This window comes from Rhinolophus sinicus, linkage group LG05, assembly GCF_036562045.2.
Source record: "Rhinolophus sinicus isolate RSC01 linkage group LG05, ASM3656204v1, whole genome shotgun sequence".
Classification (NCBI taxonomy): domain Eukaryota; kingdom Metazoa; phylum Chordata; class Mammalia; order Chiroptera; family Rhinolophidae; genus Rhinolophus; species Rhinolophus sinicus.
Genome location: NC_133755.1, coordinates 24,598,009 through 24,620,433, shown reverse-complemented (window position 1 = coordinate 24,620,433; position 22,425 = coordinate 24,598,009). Strand labels below are relative to the sequence as shown.

The 22,425-nt window shown below is 45.8% G+C and overlaps 1 protein-coding gene across 1 annotated transcript in view; it reads right to left on the bottom strand.

Annotated features, from left to right (window-relative positions):
* Positions 1 to 22,425, bottom strand: part of VIT (vitrin) — a 98,553-nt gene that overhangs the window by 5,018 nt on the left and 71,110 nt on the right. Inside the window, exons 9-13 of the mRNA XM_019741949.2 lie at positions 21,931 to 21,975; positions 20,367 to 20,429; positions 16,465 to 16,612; positions 3,562 to 3,665; positions 647 to 873 (exon numbers count right to left, since the gene is read on the bottom strand). Coding sequence (XP_019597508.2) covers positions 647 to 873; positions 3,562 to 3,665; positions 16,465 to 16,612; positions 20,367 to 20,429; positions 21,931 to 21,975 — 587 coding nt within the window. The remainder of the gene's footprint in view (positions 1 to 646; positions 874 to 3,561; positions 3,666 to 16,464; positions 16,613 to 20,366; positions 20,430 to 21,930; positions 21,976 to 22,425) is intronic.

Here is a 22,425-nt window from a genome sequence, read left to right as displayed (position 1 = left end):
TTCCATGGACAGGTGACATTTGAGATGTGTGTTGAGTCTGAGCTGAATTCTAGCTGATGGGTGGAGTGGAAAGATTTCCACGAGGCAGCCTTAGGAAAGTCATGATGGAGACAGCCGTGGTACTGGGCGTGGCCAGGACACTAGTGGCTGGGGCATAGGCCCTGCGTGGGGGGGTCACAGTAGGTGGCTAGGAGCAGTGTTTGAGAACATGAGCTCCCTGACCTGGTTCAATACTACCGTCTCCTTGTTTGTCAGATTGGTTAATGTGCACTGTGTGTGCATACACGCACACGTGTGAGCGAGTGTATGTGTGCCCAGGTGCAGGCTCCCATGAAGGCTCACTGAGCGACCTAGTTGAGGTCTCTTGTGCTGTGAGAGGAGCCCGGCAGAGCCTCTGTGTGAGACCCTGGGGCACTGCTCCTCCCAGGTGCTGGTACTGGCCTTAGTTCACCAGGTGCCTATGGGGTTTTGCTTTGAGAGGCTAATTCCAGGTTCCAGATGTACAAGTCCCTCACTGGAGGTCCTCTTGCCTAGAAGTGAGCTTCACACCCATTTGAAGGAATGAGAAACTTGCCTGGATGGCTGTTACAACTTTGCAAAGTGCAGGTGATCCTTATGTTGGGTGGGTCTCTGTGCAGTTCCATACCTTGTTTGCAAAGTTGGGCTCTATCACGTACTGCTTCTCAGTTTCAATGGCACCTTCAATGGTGATGAAGAAAATGTTGATTCCTGACTCTCTTGCGAGCCTGGAAGCCTCCTCCACCTTGTCTGTGGGCCAGCCGTCCACCATCACCACAGCCACGTTGGGAGCCCCACCTCTGTTTCCATTGGCTTTGGAAAAGAAGTTCTTGGTCACAGAAGAGATGGCCCGGCCTGGGAGAAAAAGAAAACTCATGTTCAAAGTGATTATGCCAATTATAATGATAGTAATAGATCACAGAAGCAAGAAGAGGTCCAGAAACACAATTTCATTCCCTCCCTTGTTTCTTTGTTTGTTTACCACATTAACTACTTTTAAGTGTACAATTCAATGGTATTAAATACATTCACAATGTTGTGCAACCATCACCACAATCCATTTCCCTCGCCAGTTTCACTTTAAGCCCTTAACTTCTCATTTTTTCATCTTTAAAAACAAGTGTTAGGGACCAGCAAGCAGGTGAGAATGACTTCCATGGAAACAAAAGGGTTCCTTCCCTTCTTGCTGCCAGAACCCCACCAAGCCCCTAAGCTGACCCCATTCTGTCTCTGAGAGCAGGAGGTGGGAGAAGTCAGCCTTGAGTAAGTGATAGGAGCCTCAGCTTGGCCTCCTGCAACTTGCGGGGAGCTCGGTGCTCCAGGAGCTGCTTGGTATGGAGGGCTGTATTCTGGGTTCACTGGTATCTTTTGGTCAGTTCCATACCAGGGGCACAGGTTTGGCTGGCCAGGGAAGCACTGCACCCACTAAGAGCTGAGAGACTGTTTCAGCCCTGGCTGTGCTGCCTACTGGCTGTGTTGCTCAGGTAGATCACTCCACATCTCTGGGCCTAGATCTCCATGGCAACAATATGCCACAACTGAGAGCCATGGTTGTGAGGTTTAATGAGCCTCCAGCACGCCTTTCCCAAGAACATATTTCACACCATCCCTAAGGGTCTCAGGGAATGTTTCGAGTCACCTGGGGTGACCAACTGTGTCAGTTTGCCAGGACTTCCCCAGTTTTAGCATCGGAAGGCCCATATGCTCCTGGACAAACTGGGATGACTGGTCACCCTATAGTCAGCATAACCGCACATAGTAAGGCAGGGCTCTTAATCTGGGTACTGTGGACCCGTGGGGTGTGGGGTGTGTGTGTGTCCATAAATTCCCTGAAATTACACCATGTTTTGTGTGTTTAAGTGTTTAATTGGGTAGAAGGGTCATAACTTTCAGGAGGTTCTCAATCTAAATAAAAGTTTAGAACAACCTTCTTAAGACTTTAGGATAAATGTCATTACACTCAATGCTTTGCTGGTTTGGGCCAGCATCCTGGCTCCCTGGCTAGTATAATCTTACCTGTCAAAGGATCAAATGGTTACACATGCAGTTGCTGGATAAATGTCTTGGAGACACCACATGAACTGGCTGTGTAGAACAGAGTTGCTAAGGGAAAACCTTGGCTGCGGAGAGCTGCTTTCAAAGCCAAGGCATAATTACCCCCAAGGTCCAAGGCATCCAGCAGCCCCCTCTTGCTTAGCGTTAGATGCCTGCAGACTGAGTACAAGGAGCCATAGACGATCACCTTGACCTCTCTCCATCTTATTTGGAGGTCATGGTCAATTAGTGCTCGACACACATTCCATCCACCTTTCGGCATGTGTCGAAAGCAGAGGCTAGAATTCTGAAAACTACATTGTTGAGACACCCTCATCGCCGCCATTCTGGATTTGTTTTAGCTTCATGAATCGATGCACACATGAGATTTAGAAGATGAATGTGAGGCAGAGACTGTACTTTTGATTCTGCTGTTTCTGCTGACAAGTAGGTAGAGTTTTACTTCTCTGGGGCAAGCTTAGCGGAGGTACCCATGTTTTGTCACTAGTTGTGTTGGTGTTGAGGTAAGGTGCAGAACATTTGTTTGTTTTGTGGGTGTGAATGGTACAGGCTTGGTGTGGTTTTAGAGCTGGCAGCTGTATCAGAAGCTTCCTGGTCTTGGCTGAAGCAGATTCCTGAAGAGATTGTGGTGGCAGAATTGAGAACATGATTTCCTGATCTTGGAAGCGGCGGGTACTTGGAGGTCCTGGGTCTGCAGGAAGCCTTTAGAAGCCATCTTTGAAAACTCAGGCTAGAGTTTGTTTTCCTGCGTCTGCTCCGTGCTAAGTAACTGTGACTCACTTCTCCATTTCCTTGGACTCTGGTGGTAGGAACAGGTTCCCTGGGAAGTAGACAGTCAACCCTCCCTATGCACCCAAAGCCAGATACCATTTATAAATTAATACAGTGGCATGGCTCATGGAGAGCCTTTGGGCTTGCTTAGCCTGAAACGCTTTCCTAATGCCTAGTCACCTCTGAGTGAACTAATAAAATGGAGTTTCTGGACCTGCCTCGCTGAGGACTACACCTTGGACTTCTGGTACCTCACCTTCCCCCAAAGCTCAGACTTCATTAGAGACTCAGCTCAAAGCAAAGAACCTGTGTCTCCTTGTACAGTCTTCACTATGACAGGAGCTGGTTAGACCAAGATTCCCAAGGGGCACTGTGAAGCTTCCTGAATGGAACTGGTTATGAAATTTGATGTTAAATAGTTGATGATTATCAACCAATCAGGAAACAGTAACAATAGCAGTCCTGCTTGTCCTGAAGAAAGCTGCTTCCCTGAAGAACCATGCATGCTGGAACTCTCCCGCCTATGTGTGGTAATGATTCTTGCCCCCTGAATCCATGACAATTCTTTAGAAAAGATACAGATATTTTATGAGTCATTTCTTGATGGATTATTATTATTATTTTTTCCTCTTCCTGTATACAACATTAGAAGACAATCACTTAGAAAGAGAACCACGGTAGCAAGATAGAATGATCTGAATCCAACTGATCACATACCTACATTAGACAGCCCTCCTCTCTGGGTAATTTTCTCTATGGCTGCCTTCAGATCTCGGGAATTCATATGAGTCTTGAGGTTAAACTGGGTAGCAGGGTTGTCTCTGAAGAATTAGAAGAGGAAATAAAAATTAGGTGGGAAGTCATTACCTTTGGAGGAAAGCAGAAGTCATAGCCAATTCTTTTGTATACACGTAAGATAGAAGCTGCTTCAAAGCCTTAGGCTTTGGTTTATAAAATGCCGCACTGTAGATAGAAGTAGTGGTGAGAGGGGAGGACTGGGATACTCCACAATGTGTGTAGAGGAAAACGGGCTGGTTCAGGCCTCAGAAAGAGTGGGTTCTAGTTTTGACTGTGCCGTTTCCTAGATGTGTGACCTTGAGAAGTCATTTAACTTCTCTGGACTTCAGTTTCCTCATCTAGGTAAAAACAAAGATCATAACATTCATGTACTAAAGAGCAGGACTGTTCTCAAGTGGGATTTTACAAATATAAGGATGTCCCCAGGCTGCCCCAGACTCTCCTCTCCAAGAAGAAAATCTCAACTGTTAGCCACTCGCTGGGTTACCCTTCACACTGGAACTGCAACAGTGGTGTCCAGCAAAAGACATCCCTTCATCCTTTTCATTTTGTGGCTCCAGTGACAGGGTGAGGATATTTAAATCTCACCAGAAGGCCAACATCTATTTAATTGATGCCTGAAAAAGATTTGCACGAGAAGAGCTAGAGTGAATTAAGTGGAGAAACAGAATGAGAATCCTTCTCTAGAGAGGAGTTTCCTTGGAGAAATCGTGTGAACGGGCTCAGAAGCAGCTGAGCAGAGGGTGTGGAAAACCTGTCATGAGCAGGTGGAAGGTGTGCAGCGTGGGATGAGGGTGCTGTCAGGTGGGTGTGTGAGCCCACAGCCAGGATGTGCGGCAGTGCAGTAAAATCCCGTCTCATGAAGTGCTGACACTCAGCCATTGGCAGGGCTTTGTGGGAGTGTGACCTCTCTGGTCACACGGGGCCCCCATACTCCAGAAGAGCCTGCCTTTGGTTCAATGCTCTGATGCTGCCATCTTGAAATTCTTAATAATTTCTGAATAAGCGTTCCTGTAAATTATGTGGCTGGTCCTGGCTGCAGGTTACTATTCATACATCCCCAAGGAGAGAGAGAAGGAGACTTCTAAGAGCAGCCTTCCCACAAATACCAGGAGTGATTCCAGGAAGAAGCAGCTTTAGGCAATTTCAGGTGGGAATTCCAAGGACAGCTACAGTGGAGTCCTAGCAAATCCCTTGGAGGACCTGGCAGTGATGTCATCCAGGAGACAGTTCCCAGGACCTGAGAGGAAACATTGTCTGGCCCACTCCCTCCCTCCCTTGCTCTGTCCCTATTTTCTGACCTTCTTAGCTATCTCAAGTTGATCTACATCAAAGGAGAACTCATAAAGAGACTGGAAAGTTGCCCCTCTGTCTTCCATTGTATTAATGAATATAGAGGCATTTGCTGTTCTTAGACAAAACCAGAGCAGCTACCTTCAGGGAAGACAAAGAAAAGTTTAAAACAAGCTCAACCAAGGTGGATGTTGGGGCAAAACCCAACCAGGTGAAATGCCAACAGATGAAAACCAAGTTCTAGTTTAGGATTAAACAAAAACAAGCAAACACGAAGAAAGCAAACTCTAATAGAGAAATGTGGGCATTCAGCGGGCTTGTCCTTCCTACCAACCTACAGTGTGAAGCCTCATGAACTGAGGCTGGGGGAACACAACCCACCTGCAGGTGACAGGGAGGAGCTGTCACAGTGACATGGCTCTGTCACTTTCACAGTCGTATTCTTCTTTCCCTCTGGGCACAAGGGCTTGCAGGTTTATATGCTTACAGACCAATTTGAATAAATGTTTTACTTGCCTCCTAGCCATCGAGGCTCAAAACCTGGACTCTGTCTTTACTTGCTCACTCATAGAACCCATTATCAGTACCTGTCAGTCAAGTCCCATGAGTTCCTCTATAAACCATCACTCACTTTTATTCCCTCCTCTGTATTTCTATGGCAACTCTCTGAGTCCAGGCCCCCTTACTTCTTATGGCTAGTTCTACAAGTGTCTCGATGTTGGTCTCTGCGATGCCAGTAGTATGTAAATCTGCTAGAGAACCCATCCTCATATTCAGCCCTGACTGTAAAATTCCTCTGCTCAAAAATCATCAGAGGCTGCCACTGTTAAACTTCATATTTTGGCTTTCAAAGCCCATCCATAATTTAATTCCAGCCTGTCATATTCATACTGTTTCTCTCTCGCGCTCTCTTTCTCTCAGTAACTAGACTCAGAATGAGCTGCTCATTTACTGGTTTTCTAGCTTTGTGCTTTTGCTCATCAATTCCCTCACCTGGAAACCCCACATTATGCCCACCCTCCACGCTCCAGCTACCTGGGGTCTTACATGTTGCTCATGAACAAATAATTTAAAAGGCAAAAAATATAAAATTTTGTTTCGAAAATATTGACAGAAAAAAGGTATTTAAATGTGGAAATGAGTCACCTTGTCACCTCCATGGTGTTCCCCCAGAACCTGTGCAGGAGGCTGTCTTCAGGTTAACGCTTTGTAGAACGATCGTTGATTACCTGTCTCTTTCTCATACTACATAAACAGTGGAGTCTCTGCTATTTTTGGTAGCTCTTTAAAGTCACCACAAACATCAGATTAGCAAACACTGAGCCATTGCTCCTAGAGGAACCACGGGGTTAGGTTCCTGTGGGCCTCTGGTCACAACACATCAATAGATCAATAAATAAACTTGATTTATGTATATTTCTGTTTGAAGATACCTAGTTTAATATGTTTCTTATAAATAATTAATTATACACCATATTTCTGTATAATAAAACCCTAGCTGAGAAGGGCTTAACATTTTCCTGACCCTGGGTAACGTTACCATAAATTGCTTTGGCTTTCAGCCTCACAATGCTATCCACTATGCTTTTTTTTTTTAAGAAATCAGCTGTCATTTCATGAATTCATGAGTTCAGTAACTTTTCCATACTGTTAATGTGTACTATAGATGTTTAGCATTTTCCAGAGGAGACTCATATACAGATCAGCATATATCCTGTCTTTTTTTGAATGTGTCCAATTATTGATTCATTAACATTGAACTCACAACCAACAGCACGGTAACTCATGCTTAAAGGAAACTTACCTGACATTTGTATTTTCTCCATCAGCATATCACAACCTTCTTGCCCTTAGAACACTAGACTGCATTTCAACTGTACCACTGGGGTGGGGGTGTGTGTGGTGGGGGTGGTGGGGCATTTTATTTGTTTATTTTTTTAAAATTGAGACGTATTTAACATGTAACATTGCATTAGGTGTAGGTGTACAACATAGTGATCTGATACCTGTATATATTGTGAAATGATTACCAGAATAAGTTAATTAACATCCATCACCATCCATAGTTCCCATGAAGATCCACTCTCTTAGCAACTTTCAATTATGTAATACAGTATTATTAACTAGAGTCACCATGCCATACATTACAAACCCAGGACTTATTTATTTTATAACTGGAAGTTTCTACCTTTTGACCCCCATCACCCATTTCATTCGGGACCATTTTAAATAGTGAAATCACCGACAAAAAGCACAAACATACGAAACATGTGGCACTAAACAGACTGTGAGAAGGGCCCTTGTTTACAGTATGCAAGCTGCAACAGGAAAGCAGGGCACTGCTTTGTTTGACCTCAGCTGGGAATATATGTGTGTGTAAGTGACTCAAAAATTCCCCCCTCTGTGCATGTCGACAAATGACTGCAAATGTGCCGTGACTAATTGATTTTGGAGTTGCAAATAAATTTTAGCAAGTAGGTGGATTTGTAAATATGGAATCTGCAAATTATGAAGATCAACTATAACCTGTTAGAGAGCAGGGCCTGTGCCCTAGTCTTTCCTCACTCTAGTGATCCGCATACAGGGGATAAGAGATAAGTGCGGAATAAAGAAATGAAGCAAGCAAGCTCAGATGTCCTCTCCGTCTTGGATCACCCTGGATGGAATGGAACATGCTGCCTCTGTGCTCCATCTGTGCTGATCACAGTCTCCCCCTGTTACATCATAGAGGTGGACCAATCCATCTTCAGAGGCAGACAGATGAGCTATTCATATACCAGATTAAGAGATGCTTTTCATTTTATTTAATGTTATTTCTTCTAAAAGCATTGCCTCCCAAACTAGATGGTGAAGTCCCGAAAAACAGAATCTCTAGCACATTTATTGATTTATTTTTTAATGGGTCGAAAGGTTGGATCAGAGGACTCTTGAAGCTCTAATTGCTAAATTTATGGTTAGGGGCAAATCACAGAGCTCATCCACCAACGGATTTATAGGCAAATGTAACCAGACCATTTAGATGAATTTTACATCATGATCCCTTGCAAATGGCATAGTGCTTAATACTTGAGAAACACTCAATAAATCTTAGTTAAGTTGTACTGTAGTTAAATAATAAGAATGAATGTTAAGTCTTTCACCTGCAGACTGCGGCAGCTCTCGGTACCAGAGTACGTGGTATACTTGTATGTGTCCTTTTTCAGGATATGTGGGTTAGTGGCCTGACACCCTAGCCTGGCTACTTTTCAGAGATAGAGACTATTTAAAAAATTCAAGGAGGTATACCGCTATACTTTTATGTCAACAACATTTTAACTTGTAATTTTATTACAAGATCTCATTAAATGCAAACAATTTTTTTCCCTCTGCAATATCAAAGCTTTCCTTTGAAAATAATAGAAGAAAACAAACAAAGAGGTTTATAACTCAAGGAGAAAATATAAAATTGTTTTATGTTTGAAAGAAGAGTTAGGACTAATGAAGAGACATTATGGAGAACCAGAATTTGGCTGTGTAAATGTTCAAGAAGAAAGAACACCTGTGGGACACGGGCACAGGTGATTCCTAGGAAGGCTGGGGGCCTGAGGGTAGGGAATTGCTGATGGTGAGACTCACCTGAGACATTTGTTAAGCTCTGTAAGTTAGCGGGCTTCCTTCTGGAAGAAACTCAGTGCAGCAGTAGGTCTGGGTTGGGGTCTGGGAATGTTTTTCTTAGACAAAAGATGCAGGTGAACCTTATTCTCAGGAACATTGGGAAGCCCTGCATTCTAGAGGACCTCTACCGCCCTTTTAATCTTAAGGCTTCCATTCGGTTAAAGCCCGAGTCTATTGGTTTACCTCATAACACTTTCAGTCACATGAAATGAGCCTCTCAAATGAATTTTTGTGCCCATAGAGACTTAACAACGAATCATATTCCCTGTGGCAGAAACCTTTCAAAACTGTTTCCTTCAAGAAGGCATCATTTTAAGATTATAATAAAGTGACCTAATTATATTTAATTTAGCCTTTTAATTTTCTTAATGGCTAAAATGGGATGATTTATGGACTTAGTTAGTGAAATGAACCATGCCTGTGAAATCAGGAGGATGTTTGCCCAAGGATGTGCTGGTGGCTACAGGTTGGGTGCTGACTTGTCCCTTGAGGGCCGTACCTGGCTCAAAAAGAAAATGATTCTGCCCCCAATCCCTTCAGAGGGCTGAGCAGCTATGTCCAATCCAGCCACCCTGTGGGGACAGAGCCCCAGAAAGTAGTTTACAGGCTCTCAGCCTCACGTGGAAAGGTGCTGGCTCGGGTGGTGAATGGCCGTCAGCTGTGGCTGATTGGCCGTCAGCTGTAGCCAGTTAGCCAATTAGCCACTAATATAACTGCTGCGGCTACAGAGGAGAGGGGAGGAGAGTAGAGGAGCAGAGTCGGGGAGAGTGGAGGAGAGTCGTCGGTCGGTTGGCAGAAAAACGGACAGCAGGTCTCACGTCCGGTGAACCCAGCCTCCAGTGAGACCATAGTGGTATGACTCCCCTACCTATGGCTCCGTGGGTGTTCCTTTTTGGCCTCACCATATCCTGCGTTCTTGTGTGGGGAGCGGGAGCAGAGAACCCGCCTGGCACCCTGCACGACAAATGGCGCAGCGAGCAGGGTATGGTGTCAGCTGAAACTCTCCAGACTATATCGAGCAGTTTACACGTGTAAAAGCTTAGCTTCATAAGCAGAGTACGGTGCTGGCCAACGCCTACCGAAGCATGGTGGAGCAGTTTGTGCGTGTGAGAGCCCAGCTTCGGGAGGCCCATGAGGAGCGACACCGGGAACGGGAGGCACGGTCTGCCTGGGAGACTCAAGCCTCCAGCTGGCACATCACCCTCTTGGCCATGGACGGCATTGTGTTCATTTTGGTGATCTGCTGCGGCCTTAAGCTTCGAGAGTTGTGGACATCTGCCGCGGAGGCCACCACCCACTCAGACACCTGGCACGGTGAGCAAGATTCTGACCAGGTAGGAATGGCGTCTGACTCTGGGCAGGAGGATGTGTGGCCCCCACACCGTGTATGGTGTTCAGTGGCCACTATTCTCAGGAGTTGGACCCCCAAGGAGGGGTGGGAGGACATGGACGGCTCTCCGGCCAGTGTGGAGAGACCCCACAGGCTGCCCTGCACAACACACCCCTTTTGAAAAGACACTGGCCTTTCTCACATTTCCTAGGATTAGCGATGGAGTGAGGGACTTACAACCAAATTTCATTTTTAAATGAGAGTTTTTTGTATAATTAATAACAATAATTCCACCCATCCACCAGAAAGTTGAAAATTAACCTGCATACTACCTCTTCCTGCTGGAGGAAATGAGGACATGCAATGTGCTGACCTAGGAGGAACCAATAGGCTCTCAGGCTCGCGGGTCTATGACCACATCATGGGCTTGCTAAGTGCTGGAATGTGGAATGTCTTGGCAACAGAGCTTCCCAAACTCAGACATGCATCCAATCACCTGGGGATCTTGTTAAAATGTAGATTCTGATTCTGTAGGTCTGGAGTGAGAACTGAGAGCCTGCCTTTCTAACAACCTCCCAGATGATACTCTGGATTATACTTTAAGTTTAAGCAATGCCTTAGAGGATGCTGTAAGAATCAAGAAAATCAGCAGTGGAGCTGCCAGTGACAAGAGGAAGGGAGGAGAATAAATAAGTCTAGAGCCGGGAAGACAAAGGCTGAGAAAAGTTGTCCTCTAGGCTGGTGACCTGGGAGAGAGGGAAGGGGCTGGGGACACCAGATTCATTCAAGAACAGCACAGGCCAGGGAACAGTTATATCTTCACTCTCTGCTTGCACAATGGAATCACTTGGGGAGCTCTAAAAATTCATGATGCCTGGTCCCACACTCAGGAAAATGTTCATTTAATCCGTCTGAGGTTCAGTCTGGGCACTGGGATTTTCAAAAACTCCCCAAGTGGTTCTAATGTGCATTGGGGGTGGTCACCCGCTTCTATGCGGATCTAGAGATCTAGGGAGAACAATATGGGGGGGAGGGCTGGGATAAGCCCTGTGAATATATGATGGGAGTTCAAAGGGAACATTTGAGTAAGTGGTGGAAGTCAAGTGCAGTCCTTGTTTTATTATACCGCTAGGAGAACTGCATGGTGGGGAACAGAAGAAGCATAAGATTTTTGTGCAAATTGTATTCGCAGCTCTCTCAGCCTTGAAACTGTGCCTGAGGGGTGTGGCTCAGGGTTCACCTATCTGTCTCAGGGAGGAGAGAAGTGACACAGTGGGGTCTTTGCAAGGGCTCTTAGGCCCTGGAGAGCCCTTCCAGGCAGAAGATGGGATCCTGTTAGTTCCTGTAAAGGCAAAGTAGACTGAGGGGGTGAAAAGAGCAGTGGGCAGGAGCTGGAGAGAGCTGTGTTGCCCAGGGGCACTGCCACGCTGTACCCGGGAAGCTGAGCTGTCCCTTCCCCTCTCGAGGAGTTGGGGATTCTCAACGTTGGCTACAGATTGGAATTACACATCAAAATATCGATTTCTGGCTGTTGGTCAGATTCTCGATTACTAGGTCTGGGGTAAGGCCCAGGCTTCAGCATTTTTAAAAGCTCCCCAGGAAATACCAATGTGAAGTCCAGGCACAGGCAGTACCTTCCTGCTCTGAAGTCCCCCTGTAGTGGTCGGATTTACATCTCCTGGGCCCCCTCCCTCTGTGTTTCAAGTCCTAGCCCTGCCTAAGTCCTAAGAGAATGCAACCAAATGGGCCTCTTGCCAGGTGTATTCATTTCCTATTTCTGCTGTAACAAATGACCATACACTTGGTGGCTTAAGCAATGCACACTTATTAGCTTCCAGCTTTGGAGGTCAGAAGCCTCCCTGGGCTAAAACTAAGGTGTTGTCAGGGCTGTGTTCCTTTGTGAAGGCTCTAGGGGAGAACCAATTTCCTTGTTTCTCCCGTTTCTAGCAGCCGCCTGCATCTCTTGCTCATGGCCCCCTTCCTCCGTCACATTGCTCTGGTCATAGTGACATTACCTAACTGACAATAGCCGGGAAAGGTTCTCTGCTTTTAAGGAGTTGTGTGATTAGATTGGGACACCAGGATAATCTCCCCATCTCCAAGTCCCTAACTTGAATTGCACCTACAAAATCCTTTCTGCCAAGCGAGGAAGCAGATTCACAGCTCCCAGGGATTTCGACGTGGACGGGGCTATTACTCTGCCTTCCATACCCGACCTGACACCTCCCTTCTTCCCTTCCCTCTGCCTGTCCTGCCCTTGGTGGCTCAGCGGGTCCATGGCAGCCTCTGGACATCCTTCCTGCTCTTTGGGGGCTGGAAGGGAGGCTCAGCTGAGTGCGTGACTGAGGGTCTTCAATCTGGGGCTGAGAATTAAGAAGAGAAGGGAGATACATCCCAACTCAGAGCCAGTCCCTGAAACACAGGGCAACGGTCATGGACCCATGAGCAAATAAAAGTCTATTTCATTTTTACACAGAAAAACACCACCGTTATGCTTTATGCTGTAACTGTTTTCCAATGTTGACGTCCTAGGGTTGATTATACTCATAAAGTTCAAAAGAACATGTGCGATTCTGTTCCATTTATACTGAAATTAAGGACTAAAACAAAATCATATTGAATGTCTAGAGGGTGTTTAGCACCTGTGGATCAGGTTGCAGCTAAAACGCAAGCTGCGTGGCCTCCTTCCTTCATTCTGTGTGCTAGAGTCCACCTAAGAGCTGCTTGCTCTGGCTCTTCTTCCTTTTAGGCTTTTAAGTGTTCCTGTTGCCATTAAGTGCAATCATGAGCCTGTTGGCTGTGCAGTTCTGCAGTAGAATGTGCGTGCCAGACAAGGGCTTGATCTTTGGCCTTTTGTTCAAGCAGCGTCTCAGGCTTCAGTTTGGTGGAAAGCTTCAATTATCAGAAGCTTTCTGGGAAGATGAGAAAAATCTCTGCTTTGAAGTGAATCGTATTTGACATTATAGGGACTATACCAAGATTTAATACTTGCCCTCTCCCCAGTGATCAGGCAGTCAGCTGTGTATTCTTGGAGAAGTCACCCAACGAGTCTGAGTCTGTTTCCTACTCCGCCTCTCTTTCTTACTGGAGACACGTGAGGATTGTGGAAGGAATGCTGTGGTTGCTGAAAGGTTAGCACAGTTGTGGGTTCCAAGAGTCTGCATGTGCAGAGATGGGGGAACATGGGAGAGGGAGCATGCCAGTGTCATAGTGGTTGAGGCTCTCCCCGGGGCCTGGACCCGAAGTAGAACTCAACAGGGCAAGGTGAAGTTACAGAGGGGCAGAAACCAAGAGCGTGGCAGAGGAGGATGCTGGTCTGCTGAGAGGAAATCGAGTGGACAAGTAGAGAGACACACAGATGCTAGGAAAGAGGGAGGGAGGGAGTGACTGACGTCCGTCCTGTGACATAAGTTTCCTTTCATGTGGGCTAACAGGACTGGTTTTCTGTTTCCTGTACCCAAAAGATCTTTGTGCAGGATACTTAGGAATCAGGATGAAGAATGAACACTGCATTTTGTAAATCAGACCATTTTATACTTCTAGTATTTTTATTTCTTATTTGCCTTTTGTTCCCTGTGAACAGTTACTATGAGTCTTTTGAATTCTAATTTTAAAAGTCTACATTTAAACCTTAAGTCTAAATCCTGACTCAGCTGTCCTAAGGAAAACCAAGGAAGGAGTCTTCTGGGGGAGCCTTGTGGACCCGCGGCAGCAATAATGAGGTGACAAGCCTGCGAGGAGGGGACATTCCGAGGTACAGGGTCCTCCCTCCTTGATCAGCTCCTGCCCAACCTCAGCCTCACCTTTCACTGCTTGTTCTTGATGGGGTGGCCACTTCTTTTAGAGCCTCATTTCCTCGCAACAACACGAGGAGGTGCATCCAGGAGCTGCCTAAGGCCCCAGTGCGCTGTGATGCCCAGGGGTTGTAGAGGGGACAGCGGAATCCAGTGAGAACCCCAAAGGCCATGAGAGGAATCCGTTGCCCATCCAGCCAAGCATTGGCGCCTCCTGCTTTTCCTTTTCCTGAAACACAGGCCTCATATCTCCATCTACTTCTGTCTCTTTACCCTTTCCTGCCCCACTGCCTCTCTCTCTATGCACCAAGACCATTTGGTAAAGAAAGATCGGAAGGAACCACCCAGACGAGGAAGCCAGGCAGCAGAAATCAAAAGCAATTTCAGCGGGATACATGGATTTCCCTTTTAGCCCCTTTTCACGCCTCGCTCAGATGTATTTTGTTCCTCTCATTCTGCTGGTGGGTGCGTAATCTCAGTGCACGTTGTCACTTCATTACCGATCATCCCACCTAATTGGAACCCGAGGCTGGAAGGGAGAGGGGGCACATCCAGTCTGATGGCCCAATATTCATTTATTGGATTGTCTTCTGAGTACAGAGCGGGTCACTGAATTACAGGACTCCGGGGCTGGCAGGGCCCTGATAAATCATCCACTGTGCCCCCCCCACCCCCATACTTTACAGATGGCAGCACTTACATGGAGAGGTTAAGTGACTCGCCTAAGGTCACGTGGAGAGCTAAGGCCAGTTTGCAAGACAGCCTGTCACCAGCTCATTGTGCTTTCCACTCCACCCTGTGGCTGAAGGAGGGTGAAGATGATTGATTGGTTTGTACGATTGATTAGATTAAACGAAGGAAAACACATTTCCCTTACGTGCTCCAAATTAATAAGGACCCCGGGTGGAAAAAAAGACTAATAGCAAAGGCATTTTTAGAAAGTGGAATTAGAAAGCCTGGAGGTAAACTATTTCCTGCAAATGGTGATCACATAAGGAAACCGTGGGGAAAAGGTTTTTTTTTTTTGAGGGGAAAGAGTCTTTCTTGAATTGTTTTTCCTTCCCTGCTCCATTTGTTCTTTAATCCATGTTCTCATCAGCACACACACTATTCTGCTGCCATTTTTCTTTTCCTTGACGCATTTATCACCCTATTTTCATATTCTGCTATAAACCTTGGTATACACAGCTTTTAAAGCAGCTATTTTTAATGCACGATGACACACCAAGCTTTGGACCCCCCAATAAAATTGACCGGGGACATCTGGCACTAAAATGCTTACATTTCCTCCTCAGAGAAGACTGCTATTCATTTGCTACCTTTAAAAAGTGACACAGGAATGAAAGTAGGTTGGCATTTTGAAAAAAGAAAACAATGACGAAGAAAACTTATTTTCCTATTTCAAGTTAAAAATCTTCAAGATAGATCATTTGACATCGAGAGTTGGCATTTGTCGCAACTGGTTATTTTCATCTATTTGACTCTAAGTATAGACAAGTCAACTTTGCAGTCTGAGGAATAGGAAAAGGCTCTGTGCCAGTAGATACATCTATTAATTTGTCTTCACAGGAATAGAAGATAGTATGAAATGTGTTATGGAAATTTCATTCTAAAAATACAAATGTTAGAGGTTCTTATGAAAAGTAAAGCATTTCTGTTGACTTCTTTTGACCACTCAAAAATAAATACACGAGTTGTCTTTGATATAACAACATCAGTTACAATACTGCTCTGGGAAATCCTCAGGAGATGTTGGGAGGGTCTGGAGACCCCCCAGATGTTGTCAGGTATGAAGGTTTTTACTTTGCGGGAGGAGCAAAGAAGCTGTGACAGTTGCTTTTGCACAGAGGCACCAAGGTCTCTGCCAGTTTCCACTTGCAAGGTTCAGCTGTAGGTCGATGTTGTGCCCGACTGTCCTGTGTGGAAAGTGAGACAACTATCCTGCCCCGAACAGTTCTTGGTCAAAAGTCGACCTATTATTTGAGATTTGTGTTTGCTTGATCTCTTCATTGTTTGTCAATCTTTGTGTATCGGTTTTAGGGAGAAACCTATTCACATCTGAAATAAGATTGACTTATGATGCCAAATAAGAGAAAAGGTGGAGAGTGGATGTCGAGATGAACCCTCAATTTCCCTCCTCACTGAAATACGAAAATGGATTGGGGGCAGTGAGCTGGGTGCTCAACTGAGCGACGGGAACTGCTCCCCTCCCCACCCTGTCTCCCCATTGCCTGGTGAGCTTTTGCAGTCTCAATGCAAAGGCCTTAGGTTATCTGGAGAAAGCAAGAGTTCAACCTAAAGCACCATGTTGTCCAGGCCTCTTACCTCTAGGTGGATAGATGAGAGTGCAGGGTGTAGCCCCTCAAACAAAGGCTGTAATAGTCAGGGTGGAAAGGGGGCCACCTTGATCTAAGAAGAGAAAACTGACGATGAGAGAGGTGAAGGCCTAGCTCAAGGTCACACAGGTAAGCTAAGACTTCAACCCAGAGTTCCTAATTCCCAAATAAATGTGTTCTCTACCAACCTCAAGTGTACAAATGCCATTCACTTACAAATGTTTATTAACCTGTCCTACCCGCCTGGAAATCTCAGATTTCTTAAATGGCGTCTGGATTGCTTCAGTTTCTTTCATTTACATTTGTATTAGGGAAGAGAATGAATTTGGGCCCTCGGATGTGTTGGCATGCTTTGTGGCACAAAGTTAAGCATGCGACAACATCACTTGGTTTCTGAATTCTGAATAGCACTTACCCATACTGCACAACACCCATCAGTGGGCCCGCAGGGCCAATGTCAAGAGCTTGGGCGATGTCAGCCAGGAACTGCTTCTGGATTCGGAATCGGCGTTTGCCAATGCTCGTGCTCCCGTCGATTAAAAACGACAAGTCAACTTTGCAGTCTGAGGAGTGGAAAAGGGCTCTGTTATTCTGGTCACCCCTCATTGCTTCCCCTGTGCATTCTCTTGCTCCCCTCTTGCTCCACCAGAGTCCCCCTGAGAGTCCAATGGAAAGAAAGTACAAAGAAGTAGCAAGATGCAGGGTATATTTGTTTATGTATATCCATAATGGATTTCCAGCGGGCACGAAGGTCCCGGGCACGTGGACTAGTACCCCTTTAGCACGACTGTTTTAAAATTCGCCGTGTCAGCCAGTTATAGATTTCAGAAGCAGTGCTCTCCCCCCCACACCCCACCCATGCTTGGGAAGGCCTTCATTAAGGTTTCCTGGGCTCAGAGCATCTAAGGGCAGACCCCCAGATGTTGGAATTCACTGAGATTGAGTCTCAGGAGCTTGTGGTATTTGCTCACATTCTAAGTGTGTAGAATTACGTGCTGGGTCTTTACAGAGATGTGAGAGAACTTGCGAAGCCAGTGCAGGGTGGGGGTGGGGGGGCAGGTATTGTAGAATGAGAAATTGATTCCCATTCTCTCCTTCACATCTCTGGATGAGGCAGCTATAGAAATTATCCACATACATCAACAGATGTCATGACTTCTTTGTAGCTGTCTTAGATTGTTTCCCCCCTTTCTTTTAGTTGTGATAATGACAAGGACACTTCTGGTTAAAATTGCTAGACCTCTACAAATACATGAAGGTCATGATGAAGGTGGGGAGGATGGTGGGGCTGCATGCTGTTTGCAACCTTGCAAACCCTAATAGGAATTGGTGGAAAACCACATCAAGTAATAGAAGTTGGTGTCTTCTTTACTCTTGATATCATTTCAGTATGATAAAACAGATTATTCTGTGCTGATCAGAAGTTCTTATTGGAAGGTATATAGCCCTTTGACTCCTGAAAAATGAGGAATGGATCATTTAACAACTGCAATTTCGAGACGAAATATTTCAAAACAGAGTTCTCTGGGGAAAACAAAAAGAGAGATGGTAAAGTTAGGAATTTCGGGGCTGGTGTATCCAAGAGGACTTGTGGGCTCGTAGTACTGCCCTTTGTGCATGGAGGGTGAGCTCGCCAAACAAGCCTGGATCGAAGTGCCACACGAACACCGGGAGGCTGCTCTGGGGCTTCTGTTCCCTGCGCTGCACGGTGCATTTCTTCCACGTGCCTGGAGTGTTCTCATTCCCCAGTAGGGGAAGCTGGGTGGGCAGCAAGCATTTTTGTTTTGTGTTCTTTTTAATGAAAGCAAGAAATGGACATGAGTTGACAGTTTTAAGCAGAATCGATGAGAACTATTTATTAACGAGTGATACTACAGAATTGGCAGATTAAGGAAAAAAGCTATATCTGCGAATGTGCCACATTATCTTGCCGTGGTTCATGGCGATCTGAACCACAGAAGTAGCCTGTGACAGGGACCTCTGTGGGCCCAGCTGACCCCACTCCATCTGCAGAGTTCATCAGCTCGTTAGCGGAGCTTGCAAATTTTTCCTTCCTGTCTGCCTGGACAGTACCTGCTGACTCTTCCTGTTCAGCTGGCTTCTCCTTGCTGCCCCCAAACTACCTGTGCCCAAACATGATCCTTGAGATGAGGATTGAAAGAAGCAAAATAAATCAAGAAGTGGAGTTGACAGATGTCACTAAACCTGGGATAAAGCAAAAGAGAAGCAAAACTGCTTCGTGGCTTCTCAGGTGGTTGTACCCCAAACCGCCTACTCCTTCTTTCCTTGGTCTGGGCTTACAATGTGAATTTTTACCAGCAGGTGGCAGTGGTGGTCTTTAGGGCTTGCTGCCCACTGGCACCTAGGGTTTGCTGGAAATGCGACTCCCAGGCTCCACCCAGACCTATAGAATCAGCCTTGCATCTTCATGAGATCTCCAGGTGATTCATGGGCACATGAAAGTTTGAGAACTTCTGAAGAGGGGTTTTCCTTCCAGATGTCAGCAGAGTAGTTCAATGTGCCTTTTAAAATGAACACTTTTGGGGGAATCACTATTAATTAGATTAAGAGCCAAAGGGGATTTTCTTTTTAAATGAGTCAAGTACAATGCATGGGATTTTGTAGCCTCTGTTTTGGTTCTTCATAGACCGTTTTTCCTCCTTATTTCTTACATCCTGAACTGTGTTCGGGATGGGCACGTTCATTTCATAGCGAGGTTTTAAGAAAGGGAGGTGTTTTTCTATTTACTTAGTTCTCCTCACTCGCTAGCCTGATGACTGATATTGAGGTCACCTTTGCTCCCCCTTTCCCAGTGTTTTCATGACAATGGTTCCATCTGAGGGCATGTGCTCAATGAGACCTAGTGGCTTTCTCCTCTTGAGATGACACCATGCTGATCTGAAGATGGCAACATCAATACCACGGAGTAGGATTAGGTTATGAAATGTTTCGCGTGGGAGATTTATTATAGTCACAGAGGACTGGGGTTGGAGCACAAGGAAGTAAAGGTGAGATATATCGTCTACAGGAATCAATTTACCAATTTTCTTAATTGCTTTAGTTTTCTCCAACAAGGTACAATTTTACAGATTAATGCTTTGTGTTGGCCGATGCATTCATTAGGCCAGTGTTTCTTCACCCCGACAAGTATCAGAGTCACTTATGCAGCTTCAACAAATAAAGGTGCATGGGAACCACTCTGGGCTGTGCTTCTCAAGGGTAAATATGAAAAGGGATCACTTCATTCACCAGGTCTGGGGTGCAGCCTGAGCATCTGCGTTTCTAACAAGCTCCCAGGTGATGTCTATACTTCTGGTTCCCAGACCACATTCGGAATAGCAAGATCTAGAGAGAGTCTGATTTAAATAGGTATGAGGCAGGGATTAGGCATCTTTAATTTTTAAAAATGTTTTCAGGTGATTCTCACACACAGCCGGGCTGAGACTCACAGCCCATTTGGTGGCTGGCTGGCAGTGAATTTCTGGGGCAATTTGCATGCGCTCTCCTTGGCTTGCACACCCACCGCCCCCCTGGTTTTCCTCTTTTTCTCAGGTCCCTCCTCTCTGCTATCCTCAGGTGGTTTCTCCTCAACTGGTTTAATGTTCAAGCTTTTCAGGTTTCAGTCTTCTGTTTCTTCTTACACTAGCCTGTCTATTGAGGTCACAGTTTCTGTCCCCAGTGGCTTTGAACCATAGCTCATCATCTCCTAACTCTAAATTTCCGGCTGAGCTGTTCTTCCTGAATGTTAGATCTGGCTGGTCAACTCTCTATTAAACCGAATGTCTTGTGGATGATGAGAGACATAAACGATCTCCCTCTCTGAACCTGGTCTGTTCACCGCGGTCCTCATGGCAGTGACATCTACCCCAGTTACTCAAATCATTTTTAACTGCTCCCTCTCGTGTACTTCCACCTCTAACCTTCTAGATTCTTCCTTCTTTATATCTCTTGGATCTGCCTATTTCTCTCCATGTCCACTTCCAACCTGAGCTCTGTCTACCATTGTCTCCACTGGACCACAGTCCGTGCTGGCCAGCCAGGCTTCTCTCTTCATTGGCTCTTGTCTGCCCATTCCATGCCACCCTGTTGCCATAGTGATGGTTTAAAAATCCGATCCTCTCCCCCACATGCACACAGAGCATTTAAATCCTTCAAACGCTTTCTTTTCTCCTTAGAACAAAGTGACAGAAGAGAGGAGATAAATAGATCCAGGGTAGAAGAGAGGCAGGTTTGGGTGGGAGTGAGTGGGTGGAGAGGAGAGTGAGCAGATCAGATGTCAGAGCCACTCTGATCCAAGTAAGTTGTCAATTAACTTACTTGGATCTCCCTGGGATACTGGCTCCAAAGACTGTGTGCTTAATTCTTCTTTTGGAACAAATCCTGGAAAGAGCAGTAAAACTTTGGGTGATTTACAAGAACAGGAAGCATCTGGCCTTACCCCGGGGATGGGGACATAAAGGGTATTCACGCCCAGCTCAGGGGGCTTGGCTTACCGATAACTATGCTCATCCCCACACCACCCCCATCTTAAGACATCAGAATAAATATTTACAGACAACCTACTAACGATACATTACTTTGCTGCTGCTCAGGGGGATCTGAAGTCAGAAGACTTGAGTTCTGTCCACTACTGCTGTTAGCTTATTCTAGTTGAGCCTTAGTTTCCTTGTTTGAAAACCTTAAGCACTTGGCCAGTGCCATTTATCCCTCTGTAAAATTCTGAAAATCTCAAGGTCAGGGCATGTGTGTCGCTCATCATATAAACCTTCCTGTGCCCAGTACATACAAGCCCTCAGTGGATATTTGGTGACTGAGTCAGTGAACAAAGATGAGTGGGACAAAAGGAGCTGTTGGATGTAGCCAAGGGAAGAGAGAAGCTATAAGTAACTCAAACAAACAAGAGGGGCTAAAATGCAGCCCCTCTGAGATTAGAGGTGAAGACGCAAAAGAGTGTGTGTGTGAGTTGAATTTCAGCCTGGGGTTTTCTTTAGAGGCCATTTACACGAGAGCTCAGATCACAAATACATCACTTAAGGAATTAAAGATGGTAAATAAGAATCCGTTTAGGCTGGGTAAGGAAAATGAGCTTTGCACGCAGAGGGAAACGTGCAGAGTGTCCCCATTTTTAGGATGCCCAGAAGCATCCTCCAAGAGTCTTGGGAAGTGGAGGAAGGTGCTGGGGGCTCAGCTTGGCTTGGCTGCACTGAGCTTTCTCTTGGCTTGTTAGCTTTTCCAATTTGCAAAGCACATAATTTCATCTTCCCATTAAAGGTCAGCTTGCTCATCCCTCTTACAGTATTGAAAAAATTCACTTTGGGGGTGTAAAGGCGTGTGTCAGCCTGGAGCCTCTGAGGGAACTTGCCCTAGGCTCCATGTTGTGGGGAGGGGAAGAAATGCGAATCCAGAGGCCCAGTCCTGTCCTCTATCTCTGTCTCTCACCTGCCAGCAAAATCTGCCCTTGCACCAAGAGCCAGAAGACTGTTTATTGTTGGGGTTTCAAACCCTTAACGCAGTAAACAGCAAACAACACTCATTTGGGTGAAGGGAAAATCTGAATACCATTTGCAAAGAAGGAGGGGGAAATAGAAGGAAATCAAAGCCTCCCTAGATGAAGTGAGGGTCTAAACCCATGTTGGGGGCAGGGAACTCTCCCCTTCTGGCTCTGTATTTGCTTTTCCCTTTTGTTATCCACTGTGTTCCCTTAGCCCAGGCCTCCCTGTGGGGGTTCCAATGTGTGCCCTTTGCGTGACCGTTAGATCCTAATATGGAAAATGAGAACTCTTAGGAAGGCGGCTTGGCTTCTGCGCCCCCAGCTGGATGATTAGTCTCCCCGGGTTTTGTAATCCTGTGAATCTAGTCATGGAATGGGCGGTTTAATTACCTGCATCTAAGAGGACTGATCCAGGCTTCCAGGAGTCCGTTTCCCCTGATTTTCAAAATTGAAAAGAAACAAACTTGTTATTTAGATGAAACCAGCAGAGGCTATCAAGTGAACCCCCAGGATGGTAAGAATGTTTTCCAGTTGTAGCAGGGAGTTCAGTAAAGGGACACGCAACCAGATTTATGGATGAAGCAACCTGAGGTGCATGGGGTTTTCTCATTTAAAGGTCTCGAAGCCAAAAAAAAAAAACAAAAAACATTTTCGCCTTTTTCTTTCTTTCACTGTATATCAAGTATCATGGAATAATAGTAATCATGGGACTCGAGGGGACCTAAAAGGTCATTCAATCCAAACCAACCCCACCTCCCAGCATGCTTCTACAACTTCCCTACCAAAGTGAGTGGGTGGCTAGTTCTTGAATACCTCCAGAGACAGGGAACTCATTACATACACAGCCAAAGTAGTGCATTCCATTCCTTCTTGAACGACTGAGAC